General features: G+C 45.5%; 2 protein-coding genes across 4 annotated transcripts in view; one reads left to right on the top strand and one right to left on the bottom strand.

Annotated features, from left to right (window-relative positions):
• LOC146833389 (uncharacterized) overlaps positions 1 to 19326 on the top strand; it is a 195860-nt gene that overhangs the window by 146307 nt on the left and 30227 nt on the right. The window lies entirely within an intron of this gene.
• LOC146833388 (single-pass membrane and coiled-coil domain-containing protein 3-like) overlaps positions 5100 to 19326 on the bottom strand; it is a 389302-nt gene continuing 375075 nt past the window's right edge. For both annotated transcript variants that reach the window (XR_014960579.1, XM_085601195.1), the window contains one exon: positions 5100 to 6205. Coding sequence is in view for 1 of the 2 variants with exons in the window: in XM_085601195.1 (XP_085457321.1) it covers positions 6107 to 6205 (99 nt within the window). In the remaining variant the exon portion in view is untranslated. The remainder of the gene's footprint in view (positions 6206 to 19326) is intronic.

The raw sequence follows: 19326 nt of genomic DNA, 5'->3' as shown, positions 1-19326 counted from the left end.
ACGTCAACAGTCGCTGCAGTCGCTTGTCTCCTGTCTTCTGTCACTCGTCTACCCCTCCTTTACAAAATCTTTTCAGTAGACTTCGTGTCAAATTTCTACAAAATCTATTAGTTACAACATAAAAACATCTCCATTGTCTGCTTCGCTAACCACAGAATAGTAAAAGAGAATCTATTTCTCAAGAGTCAACAAACTTTCATACATCTCTTAACTGTTTCCTCTAGGACTTGTCCAAAGAGTCTTACAATCAATTAAATATGTATATACATTTACGCACATTCATACAAGAAAAATATAGTACATACACACAGAATCCTGCTTCCCGTGAACAGCGAACAATCTGTCCCACTACAGAATTATAACATACATCAACTAAACAGCTTTCCTCTGCCCAGTTTCTCAAACAAGCTCAGAGAATACCTATTACTTCTCCCGCGATAAGCTTTAACGGTAATCCTTACGGATCCCTGGGACTTAAGACCAGAGTTTCACAGATAACCTTCACTATCATACACACTCCTTATATACCAGAAATATCTAATAGTAACATACGACAATGTCACTGATTCCGAACCCAGACAATGTGACGCGCAACTTCAATTGTCACACGTTATTCCTTACAATTCCGTCTTTCCCGAGAGCAGCATATACTTCCCTCTGCCCTACTACGGAACTGCTACCAGCTCCCAAGTTCCAGAAGCACTACATATAACTCAACATTACGACTCCAACATATAGTATTAGTACATATACCAACATCAACCAATAATCAATAATCAATAAGCTAATGTACAAGCAATCTTATCAGATCAAGACAATCATCAATAACCATCCTACTCTGCTACCAGGAAATTGATAGAGATCAGGGTGTGTATAATATTCCCACTACCACAGATAGAGTAATCTCACAGTTACACGCACATACATTCATCATACGCTAGGGCCCATTTCACTAACATACGCTCAAATACTCTACCAACAATAAACCTGTGGAAAGAAAACTCCTAGTCACCCTGCATCTATATCGGGGTCGATAAGATCTGGTTATTGAGACTGCCCTTAAACATAATCTAAACAATCTATACAATAATAATCAAAATAGGATACTCAATAATTGACAAGAAATAATATCCAACACCATGTTCAAGTTATATTGCTTTAACTAAAATTAGTCAAATGGAAATCAATCAGAATAAATCATTTTTCTCATAGTTACCTATTCTAGCTAAATGTCAGAACGGGTCAGGACCAGTCTCTCGGTAAAAGTCTCTCAAGACGAAGTCCCTTCAGCATCAATCCTCAGCAACGCAGATTCGGTACGCGGCAAAGGCAAATGGCAAGTGGGTGGGGAGAACCCTCTCTAGGCTAACAATTTTTATAATAAATCGAACAAAGGAAAGATACATAGAAAAGTTGTAATGTCCGCTGGACCGTTGAGCAGAGCGAGAAGGAAAGGATGTAACATCGCTACATTTGAAAATCTCCGCTCAGGAAAAATCACAAAATAAAGACTACGGAACAGGAACCAAGAAACATAAATGTATCTTGTTAGTTCTACTTCTCCTCGGCAATGATACCATAGTTCAGAGTCTTTCTCTAAGGCTCCTTTGTTTCCCAAGGCTGCCAAGGACGTTCCATTTCACTTGAAGATTACCCAGGCTGCTGCTGTCCTCACAGAAATTTTAGCAAGGCAAGCAAGGACTGTGGTCAGCTGACTTCAGGACCATATTCAGCAGGGCTCTCTCCCATCACGGTTTTCCACTTTCAAATCAAGGCCAGGCTTACAAAATCGGCCATCTTTGACTAGGCCACCATAGGCCACAATAGACCATCTTAATTAAAAGAAACAAGAACAACGTTACCACAGCATAGTGATTAAACAGTGTTAACCCCACTAATACCCTTATGTGTATGTATCTATCTAGCACTTGCAACATAGAAAAGCATTAATTCGAAAAGCGTTTTGTGCTCAAAAATAAACAGCACATAGCAACGTTTAAACATGAAAACACGCACGTTATTATTAAACAGCACATTTATGCGTACCCACGTGTAACTCTCTCTTATTAGGACAAACGGATTGATTAATATAAACACACTTGCACAAGACAAATAATTAATTATTAGTAATTAATAAATTAATATGACAAATAGACATACCAGAGCTTCAAAAACCAACGAATTTTCAAACAGAAAACTCTGCTCCAGCAGTGTCACTCGCTCCCTGGAGGCGGTTTCCCTCCTATTGAGCCCCAATGGGGATATTGAGCAGAACCATCTCCTAGATTTCCAAAACATTCATAAGGAACTCCTCGGCGGTCTGGTTGTTTTTTTTTACAGTGCATCTGTCTCAAGGCCAAGGGCCCCAAGGCCTGAGCATTGGTACAATGGTTCCTGTAGGCTGGCCAAGACTGCCCTGATTAAGGAGATAAAAAATGGTACACTGTCTAGTATCCAGGCTGCGAGGGCCTTTTATAAAAATCTGATTAAGGAGGCAAAATCTGAGTGGGAGGATCTCAGGTGGCAAAACATGAAACAAGCACTAGCAGATCATGACTCGAGGGCCTTCTGGAACATTGTTCGAACTGGTACGGTAGCTTGCAGCCCCGCTATCATTCCCAACCTCAGTGAGGAGGTCTGGCTCGCCCACTTTAAACCCCTATATTCTCTTAGTGACCTTAGGGGAGGATCTGATCTGGTAACCCCGCCTAATGTTATTCTAATGAATCAGATGGACCAAGAAGATTCTGTGAGTCGATCTTTCTCCCTCTCAGAAATAGAGTTGGCCCATAGCACCTTAGCTGTAGGGAAGGCTCCGGGGCTTGACAGGATCCCTGGTGATCTGTTTAGAAGTGAATTAAAAATTTGGGCCCCCTACATTTTGGTATACTTCAATGCCATTTTGCAGGGCCTTGAGATCCCGGATACCTGGTTGGGAGCAGAAATTATACCCATTCATAAAAAATCTTCCCCCCTGGACCCAGCCAATTATCGCCCCATAAGTTTGATTGACGTCTTACAGAAGCTGTTTGCCCGAGTCCTTTTAACAAGGCTGCAGTCCTGGATGGAGGACCATCAAATTCTAACCTCGCTCCAGGCAGGGTTTCGAGCAAAGGTCTCTACCATTGACCAATTGTTTAGGCTTCAGTTGATCCACTGGAAGACAGTCAGCATGGGTGCTGGTAATCTCTACTTGATCTTTGTGGACCTTCGGTCCGCATTTGATACGGTCCAAAGGGAAAAATTATGGATTCTGTTATTAGAGATGGGTGTTCCCCCCTACCTTTGTCATCTATTCAAACGCCTACACCAAGGCACTTATGCAAGGGTGAGATTTGGGAGATGTGGGGAAATTTCAGGGCCATTTCCGGTTGAAAAGGGTGTGCGGCAGGGTTGTGTCCTGGCCCCCACCCTTTTCTCCCTTTTTATTAATGGGATGATTGAGCATCTCCTGCGCGCCGCTAATTTGGATTCCCCTATCCTTGCGGGGCGTAGGATACCGGCCCTAATGTTCGCGGATGACACGCTCTTGTTATCTAAATCTTTCATGGGCGTCCAGCGTACATTGGAGGCCTTTTGCTCTTTCTGCAAAAAAAGGGATCTGGAAATGAACCTATCTAAAACAAAATTTATGGTTTTCAGCTCCAAGTCAATCAACTGTCCCCACCCCAAGATGGGAGATGTAGAGTTAGATAGGGTCTCTACCTTTGATTACTTGGGGGTGACCCTCAATGACAAAATGAAATGGGGGTCTCATATGGTGAAGGCAAACCTGAAGCTAGCACAATCAGTGGGGGGTTTACTGAAGGTATTTAATAACACTTCCTCCAAACCTCTGGGCCCCCCCATGGAAATCTACAAATCCCAAGCAAGAGGGGGCGCGCTATATGGCGCTGAGCTTTGGGGGCATTCTACTCCTGCTTCTTTATCGGTAATTGAGAATTCCTTTATCAGGCGACTGCTGAAATTACTTGCAAGCACCCCCTTAATTCCATTGAGATGGGATTTAGGTTTAGTTCCTATAGAAGAAATTGCCCTGAATCGCCCTCTCCTGTTCTGGAGACGACTCTGGTCAACACCCGAGCTTGCAAGCTATAGGCACGACCTGGGTGACATACTGGCAAGGGGAAAACTGGAAAAAATCCCTTGGTTAACTTATGTTAAGACCCTTTGTTATTCCATAGGGAAGGGGGACCTTTGGTCCGCCCCGGAAGAGACAAGCCGCACACTATCTAAGAAATCTTTGAGTGAGGCCCTGTATTTGTATCGGAAGGAAATTTTATTACATTCTTCTCTGGGTAGGCTCACTGACACCTTCCTGGACATTAAGTTCAGCCCCCAGTACGAAACCTTCATGGATGTTATCCAACCCCCCTTGGCAAAGAAACTCTACATTCAGTTTCGACACAGCTCGCTACCTCTGAGGGCTTTTACATGCAGATGGTCTAAAGTATCTGATCGATCAAGCACGTGTCCTGTATGTACTGATACTCGTGAAACAGAGATGCATGTCGTTCTTTTTTGCCCCCTTTATATCAAGGCTAGGAAGAAGTGGATCATTCAGCTCTGTAAGTCGAGGGGCCTTAGGGACTACCAGGTAGTGTTTAGAATTTTGAAGTACGATACCACCCCATTGATAGTGTTTGCGATGGCCAAATATCTCCTTTCTATGTGGTTCACCAGGTTCAAAAAAATGCCTTCTGCCCCACAACCCTCTTGATTCCAGTATTACTATCATTGTCACTATAGAATCTTGTGGTGTAGTGAGATCACTTTGGGCTTTGGTCACAGCTCTAACAAATTTGCTCCCTGTGGAATTAATTTGTTCTAATTTTTCTGTGCAATTTTTTTAGTATAAAAATTTTAATGCTTTCATGGATTACACTCTACTTAATGTTGATTTAATCATGTTTTATTGTACAGAATTATTTATGTATTTTTATGATATTATACCGAAATAAAAGCTTTTGACTGACTGACTGTAATCACCCGCCCCTGACGGGAGTGGTAGGTTCAGCCTGGCTGGGGCATCGCCCCAGCCAACCAGAAAGTGCCAGTACAAACACCACACCCCCTTTGCTTTAAGACTCCATGTTATCCAAAAAGTGTACAGAATGTGTGCCTCAAAAATGGTTACAGTGCATGCAGTAGCTATTATTTTTTATAAATGTTCAGTTATTTTTTGGGGGTTCTCCTACTACTACATCTACAAAGGTAAAATTGATTAAGGCTGAGCTTCTGTTGATGGTTGAGTTGGTGCTGGTTGAGTCGTCGGTGCTGGAGGCTGAGGTGGTGGAGGTGGTGTAGGTGGCGCAGGTGGCTATGGCAGAGGTTGGCAAGTGGCGTGTCCCTCCTAAGTTGAGGTGCTTCTGTAGAATTTCCTGCATGTGTTGGCAGTGAAGAGTGACATTGGCATTTCTTGCTTATTGCCTCTATCATCCTCATGGCCAAGGCATGTGACCTTATATGCACTTCCCTAAAAGTTTGGAAATGTTCTTGGTGCATCTTTGCCATGTCTTGGTAACATTTTGCAATGTTATCCATGGCACGGGTCTCCTTGTCAATGATCTGAAGAAGTCCTTTAATGGAGGCAGCTATCTCAAGGAGAGTAGCCCCCATTGCATGAATAACTTCAAACACATTAGCCTGTTGTTGGAGAAACTGATCCTCCTAGAGAGCAGAACTAGGCCATGCCAACCTCCTCTCACCCAGCAAGTGTGGTCGTCTGACATGGCCAGCAGGTTGTCTAGCATGAGGTCGTTCTTGGGGAAGATTGATGAATGGGGGATACTTGCTTTTCACTAAGAGTGTTCTCTCCCTCGTATGACTGAGAGAAGACCAGAGTTAGCACCTTCATGGGAGCAGTGGGTAGGAGATTGTGCTGAGGTACCCATTAGTTGTGGACTGTGTGGAGGCGTGTTGCATAGGTGGAACTAGCATCCATGGCTGCTTAGCTGGGGACTGACAATTCTCAGAAGCTATTAAGGAGGAAGACTGTTGCTCTGTGCCCTTCTTGAAGATGATCTATGTGGAAGCAACAATGAACTCTTCCTACTGTAGGTCCTCCTCTTTTTCACCTGTCAGGTCTTGTTCATCCTCCTCCTCTTCATGTCGATTGCTTGGAGGAGATTTGAATTCTCCCCTTTAGTTGCCTGCCGTCATGTACATGGTTCAGCATTATTGTGTTGCGCAATGTCCCCATTACCTAAAAGAAGAAGATGTCAACAGGCAAAGGACATCAAATCCAGTTTATTGCCTAAATTTCAAGCACTTTTCTATACATTGTCCTGCAAATAAATAATAAAGTTGGCACCACGTGAGCATAAAGACTCATATGAAATTAAGAGTTGATCTGTGAATGAAATTAATATATCTCAAAAATGTGAGCTCACCAGCTCCACCTTCAGAGATTTGTTTTCTGGAGAGCCTGCGTGAGGTCAGCTGCGGAACCTGTGTCCTTGTAGTTAGTGTTAGAGATAGGATTGATGACCAATGGATATAGTCGATCTATAAAAGCCATCATGACCACAAATGCTGACGCGTTTAAGATACATACAAGAAAGGAAAACTAACAAAAGGAAAACTAATTTTAATAATTGAAATATTTAAGTATTTGAGATAAATGAGTTACTGAAAGGACTAATGATGAGATGCAGAAGTTAAGATCAGATGCTCCCAGACTTACCTGAATGACTGATAAATAGCAAAGGGCCTAATAGCTGCCACCAGCTTGTCCCCAGATGTCATTATTATAGAGGTTCTTAATGTGAACATCAGGGGCTGTCGTATTACAGAAGCGGACACAAAAGAGAGGCATACATAGTGAAGAAAATCAGCATAAATCATATAAGAAGATACTATTATTTTGGTTTCAATTCTCATTTTGAGATCCACAAGGACTGCTCTCCTGCAAGTTAAGATAAGGGCTGACAGATATGTTATAGTACTACCCTTTCATTGGCAAGCTAAAGTTCAATCGTGTTAAACATTTTTAAGTATAAAAACATTAGCATTACACCTTGAGCATGGTGATAATAGGGATGTGTGACAAAAGACATACAGCTATCCTGTCAGTGATAAATAACGAGGTTAGATCCAAAGGCAATAAACGGGCATTTAACTTACCAGACTCTGCCATTTGCATGCTGTGTGGTGCCGGGCAGGGTTTTGGTGTAGTGCTAGGAGTGGAGGGAAATGACGTGGCAGGGGCTGGATTGCACAACAAACCGACACAAATTTAGAAATGTGATTTTTTGTGCATATGGGTAATGAAGTTCCCTTGACTGGCTTCTTCCTATAAAGATGGTGGGAAACCGGTGCTGTCACTTTATATGCAGTGGGAAATCCAGAAATGTGCAGGTGAATGATAGAAATAAAACAACATTTAGAAAAACTCGAACCTTCCCAACTAAATAAAAACTCGAGTTTTTTTTATATTTTTTTGTTTGTAAATTACAAAAATATATTTCATAATTTGTATTTCAGTTTATTGAAGACTTGCTTCTGTTATTTGTGTGTATTGTTTCGAAGTTCAAATAGTTGAAATTGCTCGAGTGGGGGCACCTAGTTTGCAGTAGCCATTAATTGGAGTCCATAGAAGCGAAGAGGTTAAGAACCGCTGGCCTACAGTTTAAAGCCCTAGAATAGAAGAAAACCGAGTTTGAAGGGTTTCAGCTATCAATCGCAACAACAAAGCCTGCAGTGCCACTCTGTGGCATTTTGCAGTAATACAAGCATTGATGTCTCTCCGAGACATCAAGGAAATAAATCGTCCTGTCCTTAAGTAATGGTTGCAATATTCCTATTCCTCACAGAGGCGCAACTAGACCTACATTTCGGGGCGTGGGGAGTGGGGGCTGCTAAACTTTTCGGGGCGGGGGTGGGGGGGGTCCTAACTCTTCCAGGCATAGGCAGAGTGTAGATGCAGGGGCTCTAAGAAGGGGTGAAAAACAACAAAGCCTGGTTAACAAGTGAATGGTCTTTTAAAGACCTGTGAAGTACTCCGGTACGGCTGGCAGCCGGGAAGCTGTCTCTGCCTGGGCTGATACACTCGAGGGGTGGGTGGGGGGGGGGGGGGGGGCTTGAAGCCCGTTTAGCCCAATGGGTGCTGCGCGCCTGAGCAACATAGTAATGAACCAGTATATTAGATGTATCAGAGGAGACACTGTAAACCAGACCAGGGTCGAGGAGGAAAAGGTGAAGCGTGACTGGCTGCATCAGGGATAGCCTTGAACCACACTGGCACCAGATGGGGTCTGCAACAGAGAAAAGTGTGGAGCAGTCTGTAATATCCTGCTGAGCTCCTTACCTGCGTGTCTGTAGCCATTACACAGTCGCCCAAGTATAAACACAAACGTAGGCTTGAAAGATGCAAATACTACGCGAGGACTACACCCAGGAAAAGAGTACCATGACATTATCTCGTAACCCCCCGTCCCTGCGCTCAACCACATCCCTCCCGCTCCCCTAATTCTTGTCATAAAGTTTTGAAGGGGGTGCCCGACTTCAAAACATCTTGCTTAGGGGGGCTCAAACAGAGCATGGGCGTCCATTGACTGAATGGGTATGTCTTGCACAAGGGCGCCCCCTACAGTGGGTATGCGTCGGTGCCATCCGCACCGTACATGCCTGTGTTGGGGGACCCTTGGGTCTCCCCCGTGACTGAGTCGTAGGACTGCGGGTTATAGGGGGTCCGACGCGGACCCCAAAGGCAACCACCCGGACGTTTTGCGAGCCGGACACTCCGGCTCGCACCGGCTGTCCGACGCGTGCATCGTACTGGCTCGGTTGTAAATCGCATTCATTGCACGCTACGGTTAGCTTACGACCGAGACGTACAGAGCAGTTCGGACACGGAAACGACTCGGTCCGTGAATTTCACGTAGCTCGCATTGTACTTGCTCGCTCGTACACCTGTACGAGTCGGGAGGAAAACACGCGTACGGCTCGCAGTTTTTCCGGCCGGATCGCGTTTGGTGCCCTTCCGACCTGGATCAGAATTGGCCCCTGATGTTTAATTAATGTTTAAATAATGAAAATTAGTTTGTTGATGAATATTTATATTAATAGTGTTAATATATATTTATTTAGATGCAGGTTGTGGGTTTTGTGGTGTTATAGGGTGGGAAATAACTACATTTATGTAATAATTAATGTTTTTGTAATAAACAATTTCTAAATAAAAATAGTTATTTGTATGAACAATTGTAGGTGTTTGTGATATGTATTTAACATTGTAATGTTTTTATTTTTTTTAAATCTTTCATATTAAATATATTTTTATTTTATTTTGTTCATATAATTTACTTTACCTTTAAAATAATTTTAATTTGTTGAAGATATTTTGATTGTTTTTAATGTTGACCTGACTGGAGTGGGAATAGTAAATATTACCCCTCCGCTATCCAGCACTTTCCCTACTGTTGCATTTATTGGAGTGGGAATAGTAAATTTTCCCCCTCCGCATTTCAACACTTTTCCTACTGTTGCACTTACTGGAGTGGGAATAGTAAATTTTACTCCTCTGCTATCCAACACTTTCCCTACTGTTGTACTGACTGGAGTGGGAATAGTAAATTTTACCCCTCCACTATCCAACACTTTGCCTACTATTGCACTTATTGGCATGGGAATAGTAAATTTTACCCCTCCGCAATCCAACACTTTACCTACTGTTGTACTGAGTGGAGTGGGAATAGTACATTTTATCCCTCCGCTACCTAACACTTTCCCTACTGTTGTACTTATTGGAGTGGGATTTGTAAATTTTAACCAGTTTTATTATTTTGGCGTTGTGTGACGTGGGAGTGGTAACATTTTTATATATTTATATTAATAGTTTGCGTAGTTTGGTATAAATTGCAGTGCATTATGTTTTTGGTTATTTAATATTATTACATTTTTAATTATTAATATTTTTAATGTGTAACATAATTTTTACTAAATGTACAGGATTTTAAGTTGTTTAATATTTTTATTTAATTATAACGGTTTATTTGAAAAAATATATTATATGTTAATTGTGTATATATATATATTTGCTCACCGCCACAATCCGGAAGTTAAGGAGCTTGTAAGTGCGGCGGTCCTGGATGGGGCCCGGAATCCCTTAATATAAATCTACAAAGCAGCCCTGAGTGCCCTGGAATTTTCTTGTATGAAGGAGAAACTGCGTGTTTATATATATATATATATATGTGAGGCGCTCTATATATTAAGTGACAGCGAGTGGTACAACTTTAAGGCATTTGAGAAAGGCGATCCACGCTGAAACGCGTCATGTCGCTCACCTCTACTTAATTATAAAGGACACTAATCCCTATGATCCGGTGTGGCTCTGTTCTTTTTTTTTAAGAAAGGAATTTGGTTGCTGATATTTGGTGCGGCCACTAGCACCTCGAGCCCCCGTCCTCAAGAGTTCGGCGTATCAGTGGCAATTTTTAGATTTTTCTCAGCGTTTGGGAAACGCCGAACCACCACATGCCGCAGCAAGATGCTAGCCAGTTATCCTCTGGGGTGTGATTTTACATTGATGCCAATACTTACTTGGGATGTTGGTGTCCCGGCATGCTGTGGCAGAAAGCGGCTCGATGAAGGACCGGGATTTGTGTCCCCCCCTCTTTTCCAACTGTGAATCCAGGCTGTTGAAGTGACGCTGCAGACTTCGCCCACTTGGGTATGTACTGACTAGTGTGTGTCTGCAACGTGAGCTCGGAGCACCGAGTTCGGAACAATCTACCTTCTTCTGCCGGACAGAGTGCTTCCACTAATCCACTGTGAAGTGCTTTATAAATTAAATGACAGCGAGTGGAACAACTATAATGCATTTGAGAAAGGCGATCCACGCTGAAACGCGTCATGCCGCTCACCTCTATTTAATTAAAAAGGACATTAATCCCTGTGATCCGGTGTGGCTCTGTTCTTTTCTTTCAAGAGAGGAATTTGGTTGCTGATATTTGGTGTGGCCACTAGCACCTCGAGCCCCCGTCCTCAAGAGTTCGGCGTATCAGAGGCAATTTTTGGATTTTTTTCAGCGTTTGGGAAACGCCGAACCACCTCATGCCGCAGCAAGATGCTAGCCAGTTATCCTCTGGGGTGTAATTTTACATTGATGCCAATACTTACTTGGGATGGTGGTGTCCCGGCATGCTGTGGCAGAAAGCAGCTGGACGAAAGACCGGGATTTGTGTTCCCCCCCCTTTTCCAACTGTGAATCTAGGCTGTTGAAGTGACGCTTCAGACCCCGCCCACTTGGGTATGTACTGACTAGTGTATGTCTGCAACGTGAGCTCGAAGCACCGAATTCGGAATGATCTACCTTCTTCTGCCGGACAGAATGCCTCCACTAATCCACTGTGAGGTGCTCTATGAATTAAGTGACAGCGAGTGGAACAACTATAAGGCATTTGAGAAAGGTGATCCACGCTGAAACGCGTCATGCCGCTCACCTCTACTTAATTAAAAAGGACATTAATCCCTGTGATCCGGTGTGGCTCTGTTCTTTTCTTTCAAGAGAGGAATTTGGTTGCTGATATATATACATATATATATATATATATATATATATATATATATATTTTATTTGGATAAGCACTTTTAGTCAAATATTAAATCTGGACATAATGAAACGCGAACTTATTCTGCATTTATGCAAATATCAGGATCTTGGGACATATGTGAAAATATGATCCTTGTATATTATTGATTTTATGATATATGTAAAGAATGGCAAACTGTGATGTTTACATTTATGTGAGTATTGCACTGATTATAGTACTTCTTCGCTATATTGCAATGTTTCTTTTATGTCCATTAATTGTTGCCACTTGCACTTGCACTTTAAATAGTGCGGTCACTAGCCTATGAGTTGTCATGTGATCAAGGGCGGGATCGCCCGAAACGCATAATGGGGGGAAATGGCTAAATAAATTAAGCACAAGAATTACTGGGTCTGCGCTCGTTTGTTTCTACCGAAAGAAAGTGAAGGCGAGTTGTTGTATATATATATATATATATATATAGAGAGATATTTATATATATATATACATTTGTTTTTATATTATTTTTAAATTATAAAATGAATTATATAAATTAAAATGATTTGTTTAATAACTTTTTTGTAAATATATATATTATTATATTAATATCTATTTATTATATATGGGTTTAATTTTTTTAAATTACATTTATTTGTAATATTTGTTAAAATCAATCAATCAATCATCAATCAAACATTTGTAAAGCGTGCTACTCACCTGTGAGGGTCTCAAGGCACTATAGGGTGGGGAGCAGCATCTACTGATTGAACAGTCAGGTCTTGAGAAGTTTCCTGAAGGTCAGCAGGTCCTGGGTTTGTAGCAGGTGGGTGGGGGGGGTGTGCATTTCTTGGTGGCGAGGTGGGAGAATAATCTGCCGCCGGTGGTCATTCAGCGGATGCGTGGGACGGTGGTGAGGGCGAGGTCCGCGGAGCGAAGCTTGCGTTTCGGGGTGTAGAAGATGAGACATTCATTGAGGTACGTTGTGGAGTGTTTTGTGAGCGTAGATGAGGAGCTTGAAGGTGATCCTCTTGTTGATCGGGAGCCAGTGCAGGTCTCTCAGGTGGGCGGTGATGTGGTTGTGGTGAGGGATTCCAAGGATGAGGCATGCGGAGGCTTTTTGAATGCGTTGAAGTCTTTTCTAGAGTTTGAACGTGTTTCCCACGTAGAGGGCGTTGTCGTAGTCCAGCCTGCTTCTGACGAGGGCCTGGGTGACTGTCCTTCTGGTTTCGGTGGGGATCCATCTGTAGATCTTGCGGAGCATGCGGAGGGTGTTGAAGCAGGAGGAGACCGCATTGACTTGCTGGGTCAGAGAGAGCATCGAGTCCAGGATGAACCCCAGGTTGCGAGTGTGGTTGGTGGGTGTTTGGGCCATTCCCAGCATGGCCGGCCACCAGGAGTCATCCCACGCGGAGGGGGTAGAGCCGAGGATGAGGACCTGCATCTTGTCCAAGTTCAGTTTAAGGCGGCTGGTCTTCATCCACTCTGCGACGGCCTTCATTTCCTCGTGGGGGTTGGATTTGGCGGTAGCCGGGTCCTTGGTGAGGTTAGAGGATCAGCTGGGTGTCGTCGGCGAACGAGATGATGTTGAGGTGGTGCGCTCGGATGATGTTGGTGAGAGGTGCCATGTAGATGTTAGAAAGGGTCGGGCTGAGGGATGATCCTTGGGGTAAGCCGCAGGTGACTGTGGTGGCTTCCGAACGCAATGGGGGGAGGCGGACTCTCTGGGTTCTGCAGGTGAGGATGGAGGTGATCCAGTTCAGGGTTTTGTCGCAGATTCCTGCTTTGTGGAGGCGTGTGCGCAGGGTGTGGTGGCAGACAGTGTTGAAGGCGGCTGAGTGTTCGAGGAGGATGAGGGCCGCGGTTTCGCCATTGTCCAGCAGGGCCCATATGTCATCGATGGGGGTGATGAGGGCGGTTTCGGTGCTGTGATTGCTTTGGAAGTCGGAGTCCAGGATGTTGTTCTCCTAAAGGAAGTGGGTCAGTTGTCTGTTGGCGGTCTTCTCAATTACTTTTGCCGGGAATGGTGGCAGGGAGATGGGTCGAGAGTTCTTGAGGTCCTGTGGATCCGCCTTGGGTTTCTTGAGTATGGCGTTGATCTCAGCGTGTTTCCAGCTCTCCGGGAAGGTAGCGGTCTTGAAGGAGCTGTTGATGATCTTCTGGAGTTGGGTGCGATGATGGAGCTTGCTTTGTTGAAGATGTGGTGGGGCAGGGGTCTGAAGGAGAGCCGGAGTGGATGATGTTCATGATTTTGATGGTGTCTTTGCCGTTGAGGTTGTTCCAGGAGAGCAGGAGGGCGGTGTGTTTGGTGGGCGTTGAGTCTGGGGTGTCGGCGTCTGTCATAGGTGTCGAAGCTGTTGTGGATGTCTGCGATATAGAGGTGGAAGAAGGTGGCCAGGGAGTCGCAGAGTTCTTGCGACAGCGGGATGTCGTTGGAGCTGGAGCTGGGGGTGGCGAGTTCTTTCACGATGTTGAAGAGCTCTTTGCTGCTGTGTGTGTTGTTGTCGATGCGCTCCTTGAAGGAGGTCCTTTTGGTGGATCGGATGAGTTGGTGGTGCTTGCGTCTGGCGTTCTTAAGGGCTGCGTGGTTGTCTGGTGTCTGGTCATGGCGCCACTGCTTCTCGAGTCTTCGGCAGGTTTGCTTGGAAGTCTGGAGGTCGGCGTTGAACCAGATGGCTCTTGTGTCGGTGCGCCTGCTGGAGGGTTTTCTGATCGGGGCGAGAGTGATGGCGCAGTCGTCGATCCATTGTCTGAAGTTGTAGGTCGCTGCATTGGTAACCGAGGGCTTGGATGGAGGGCCTCGGACGAGGAAGGTGATGAGCTAACCTTCGGTGACTTTGTTCCAGCTGCGGTGTGGGATTCGTTGTGGTTGGTTGTGCGTGGTGTGTTTCTCGAAGGAGAAGTGGATGCAGTGGTGGTCAGTCCAGTGGAGTTGGTGGTGTGGCTGAAGGTGACGTGGTTGCTGGCGGAGAAGATGGGGTTGAGGGTGTGTCCAGTGGTTTGGGTGGGTGTTGTGACAAGCTGTTTGAGTCTGAAGTTGGTGAGGTTGTCGATCAAGGTTGTGGTGTTGCTATAGTTTGTGTTCTCGAGGTGGAAGTTCAGGTCTCCGAAGAGAATGTAGTCTGTGGAGGCGAGGGCGTGCGTGCTGATGAGGTCGTTGATGAAGTCGCTGAACTGCGGTCGGGGTCCCAGGGGTCTGTAGATGAGGGTTCCTCTGAGTGTGGTGTTGTGATTAACGTGGATCTGGAAGTGTAGGTGTTCGGCCATGCTGAGGGAGTCTTCGGTGTTGGTCGAGATTCTGATGGTGTTCCTGTGGACAATGGCAATTCCTCTTCCTGGTTTGTTATTTCGGTACATGCGGGTGATCTTGTAGCTGTCCGGGATGGCTATGGCTATGTCGGGTGCTGAAGAGGCGTTCATCCAAGTCTCTTTTAATTTTTTTAAAATTATTGTTAGTTTAATATATTTAATATGTATTAATTTATTTTATATATATTTACAAATCTATATTTAATTCAACTATATTAATGGCATCAGTATTTTTCCCCTGATATTTTTCTACTTAGGGGCTGATTCCGATCCGGGTCGGAAAGCACTCCGACCGAGTCGGATCCGGAGTGTTTTCCGACCGAGCCAGACCCCTACAGTCCGACCGAGCGAGTACGATGCGGCCGTATGCTGTCGGACTCGGTTCGGTTGGACTCCCATAGAAGTCAATGGGAGCCGGTCGTACGACGCGTACATGCGCTCCCATTGACTGAATGGGTACGTCTCGAACAAGTGCGCCCCCTATAGTGGGTACGCGTCGGTGCCATCCGCGCCGTACATGCCTGTGTTGGGAAGACCCATAGGTCTCCCCCTGTGTCCGAGTCGTAGGGCTGTGGGTGTCAGGGGGTCTGACCCGGACACCCGAAGTCCGACTCCGGGAGCTTTTGGGAGCCAGACACTCCGGCTTCCACAGGCTGTCCGACGCGTGCATCGTACTGGCACGGTTGTAAATCGCATCCATTGCATGCCACGTTTAGCTTCCGACCGAGACGTGCGGAACGGTTCGGACCCGGAAACGACTCAGTCGGTGAATCTCACGTAGCTCGCATCGTACTTGCTCGCTCGTACAGCTGTACGAGTCAGCCGGAAAACACGAGTACGGTTCGTAGTTTTTCCAGCCGGATCGCGTTCGGTGCCCATCCGACCCGGATCGGAATCGGCCCCTTACTGTTATAAGTATACGATGTCGATATTTTTTACATTGATTTTTTTGTAATGAATTTTTGTATGGGGATATTTTGAGGGTCGATATTTTGTCAGTGAAACCAGCAGTGGATGAGAGTGCAAAACCACATGGCATCAAAATTGACCACTGTACCACGGCCCAGACTACATCTACATCCTTTGGTGAATCACCCCTTTAACACAGGGTTCTGAGATCTCAAGATTACGACTGCAGAGAACTGGTGGCATAGGACATGTGCCAGTCTCTGCAGTGGTTGTTCATTCTAGACAATCTGAACAGGGGTTCTTCATTGAATGGTGACAGCAGATGTCAATGGTCTAGGTTTGGGCGGAGGTGACATTTGAAAATCAAACTGGTCAAAGGTTTTAGGATTGTTTCTAGCCAAGAATTTCATCCAACGGTAAAGTGTTAAAAACAGTTTTTTCCAATTGTCTCTGATCCTTTAGGCTCAAACCATAAGGATCAGAATACATACTTGTGCGGTTTAAGCATATCTCAATCATCATGGAGGAACAAAGCTTCGGAAGTTATTTATTCTAGCACAGGAGTTTTGTCAGTGGGCTATAATCAATATCCTATATCTGTCTACAGTATTTTTTCTGGGAAAGGGGAATGGGCCTGTAAACCATCTGAGCAGGGTCTCCTCCTCATCTGTAACTCTTTGCTTCTCTATCCCTCTTGCATGAAATATCTCTGATATTCTGGTTCCAGAGTAGTGACCTGTTTGCCTGCAGGGAGAATGACAAGCTGCCAAAGTTCTGCTCACAAGTTCTTTGCCAGAAACTTTAGAGCTTAACTCTCTTTCCATTCCAGAGCCATATGGACTTCTCTACACATTTCCCCAATCCCTTTGACCCAAAGGGTTTTAAAGAAAACTCAGGAGTCTTCTACGAAGGTAGTGTTACTGGTTCCATGTTGGACCTTTCGCCCCCCATATCCTCGCCTTCTGCAATGGTCGGTTCAGCCGCATTGGGTTTTTACAAAACGTTCATCCCAGCTTAGAGCCCTGGAGCTACCACAGTCATCTCTGTTCTGCCTGTGTCTGGGGATGTTTCACTCAGGTAAATTAATCTCCAAACCTTATGGTGTTCAGCAGTGGTAGCATGCTGCATTCAACAGTCTAGACGTCCCTCTACCGTATTATCATACTTTCATCATTGGTGAAGTTTTGATAATGGGACTGTTTAAAAAAATCTGTAATCTGTGTCTTGTGATCCTTCAAAAGTATTGGATTTTTAAGGGATGGGTTCTTTGGGAGTCTTGCTGTTTCCACTTTGTGTGCACAGAGGGCCATAAATCGGGCCTTCCAAGGTCCAAAGATGGATTCTGTTTCGCATTTAGCACCAAGACTTCTGAGAAGTTTCTTTTTGATAAGCCTGTAATCCATTGACCAGTTCCATTTTGGGATTTGCATCTGGTGCTTTGGAAATTTCAATTCCTCCCTTTTGAGGTACTGCAATCGGTAGAGCATACATTTCTTTTTTTTTTATAATGTTCTGTTTTTAATGGCATTATCCTCAAGCAGAAGAATTGGAGAGTTGGGTGGGCTGTTAATTTCTGAAACATTTTGGGGGTTATTTTCAGATAAACTGTCTTTACATCAAAGTCCTGTTTTTGTACCTAAGGTTCCGTTTGCTTTTCTTCTTTTTAAAGATTTGGGGGCATATTAACAAGGAACAGGGAAAATTAACGCTAAGGGTGCTTAGCGTTAATTTTTTTAATGCCCGCTATTGCTGGATAATATCGCCTGGTTATCACGTTATTAACAACGCTAACCGCCTAGGCGATAAAAAATCCAGCGATAGCAGCATTTTGGGAGGTTATCGCTGGTAATGCAGCGATAAAACTACAAGTCTGAAAATTAGCAGACGTAAGAAAGCAGCGTTAACTGTGGTTAGCGCTGCTTTTTTTTGTCTCTAACAGGGTTAGCGTGAAGCTTGATAATAGGAGAAATGTCGCTTAGCGACATTTCTCCTGTTATTTTGCTCTGGAATGCCCACTTTGCATCTCATTAGAGATGCAAAGGAAAGCGTAGTGAAAAAGGGTGTTAACATGCGATTTTGCATGTTAGCACCCTGTTGTTGATAAGCCGATATTTTTATCTCCGCTTCTTTGGCTTTTAAAGCCAAAAAAGCGGAGATAAAGCCCTTGTTAATATGCCCCCACGTTTTACCAGCATTCTTTCTGTCTATTTCTTCGCCAGAGGAAGAGAAACTCCATGCACTGTGTTAGACCCGGCCTTGTGGCATGGCCATCCCTGTCCCCGCGCCACACGCCCTGACCCATGCACCTCATGCAGCCCCCGAGCACACGGCCTAGCCTGTCCTTCCCACCAGAACACGCACACACCCGACCCGGACTCCCCCGTCCGTGGCCTCTCTCCTTTCGGCCACACCGGGCCCGCGTGCCCACTTCATGCACCAAGATGGCCGCCCGGCCCCAGCGCGACCCTGGCCTAGAGGCGCCACTCCGGCTGGAGGACACCGCGCTCCCATGGGATGAGAAAGGGAGGAGCAGTTTCCATCGCACCTCTGAGCTCCCCTGGGACGATGGGTTTCGATCGGCCCGCCGGCCTCCCTGAGGGCTGGCTCCACGCCTGCTGGGTGTCTGGGACTCCTCCCGACCCAGCCCTGAAAGGATCAAAAGACAATGGCAGGAAACCCCGACAAGCGACCCCCAGGTGACAAGACCCCTGCCTGCACAGACTCCGGACATCAAAGAGGGGTCGACCTATAACAAGGGGTGCTCTGGGACTATCCGGCAGATTCGACTCTGGAACGACGAGAGCCTTGCTGACGTGGTCGCGGCTCCACTGGACCTTGGAAACATCTGAGCTCTGCTGAGTGACTCGCGGCTCCCTGAAGATTGTAAGACCTCCGACTTTGTGCTTGAGCCCTGCTGAGTGACTCGCGGCTCCCTGAAGATCGTAAGACCTGCGACTTTGTGCTTGAGCCCTGCTGAGTGACTCGCGGCTCCCTGAAGATCGTAAGACCTCCGACTTTGTGCTTGAGCCCTGCTGAGTGACTCGCGGCTCCCTGAAGATCGTAAGACCTCCGAACTTGTGCTTGAGCGCTGCTGAGTGACTCGCGGCTCCTACAGACTCTCCCGGTCCCGCCGGACCCCAACGACGACAGCGTATCCCCCCAGCTCGAGGATTGTGAGCTGTGCGCCGGGTACGCCCCTGCATTTTGATCCATATCTCCAAAGACTGTCCCGCTACCCCCTACCCTTTCCGAGACTCTTTGAGCCCGAGTGCTACTTGTACATATTTGCAGTGCTGATCATAAAGATCCTACAAATCCGATCTGATAAAGATTTATTCCTGAGAACTCACGGTGTGGTGTCTCTTTGTCGTGTGGTGCCAAGTGTACGGTCCTAGATACGAGATTCCTCCCCCTGGGGAGTCTCCCGCCAGTGCCCGGCTACGATACCTCGAGGGTGGGGCTCAGGGTAGTCAGGACCCCCTCCGGGCTCCTCTGAGGTCACCTTCTAACACACTGGATGTTCAAAGGCTTTGTCTATCTGCTTAACCAGGAGGTCTGCACTTACGAATGGGGA

Source organism: Triturus cristatus, chromosome 4_2 (genome assembly GCF_964204655.1).
Source record: "Triturus cristatus chromosome 4_2, aTriCri1.1, whole genome shotgun sequence".
Lineage (NCBI taxonomy): Eukaryota > Metazoa > Chordata > Amphibia > Caudata > Salamandridae > Triturus > Triturus cristatus.
The sequence above is the reverse complement of the archived record's forward strand: the minus strand, read 5'-3'. Positions and strand labels throughout refer to the sequence as shown.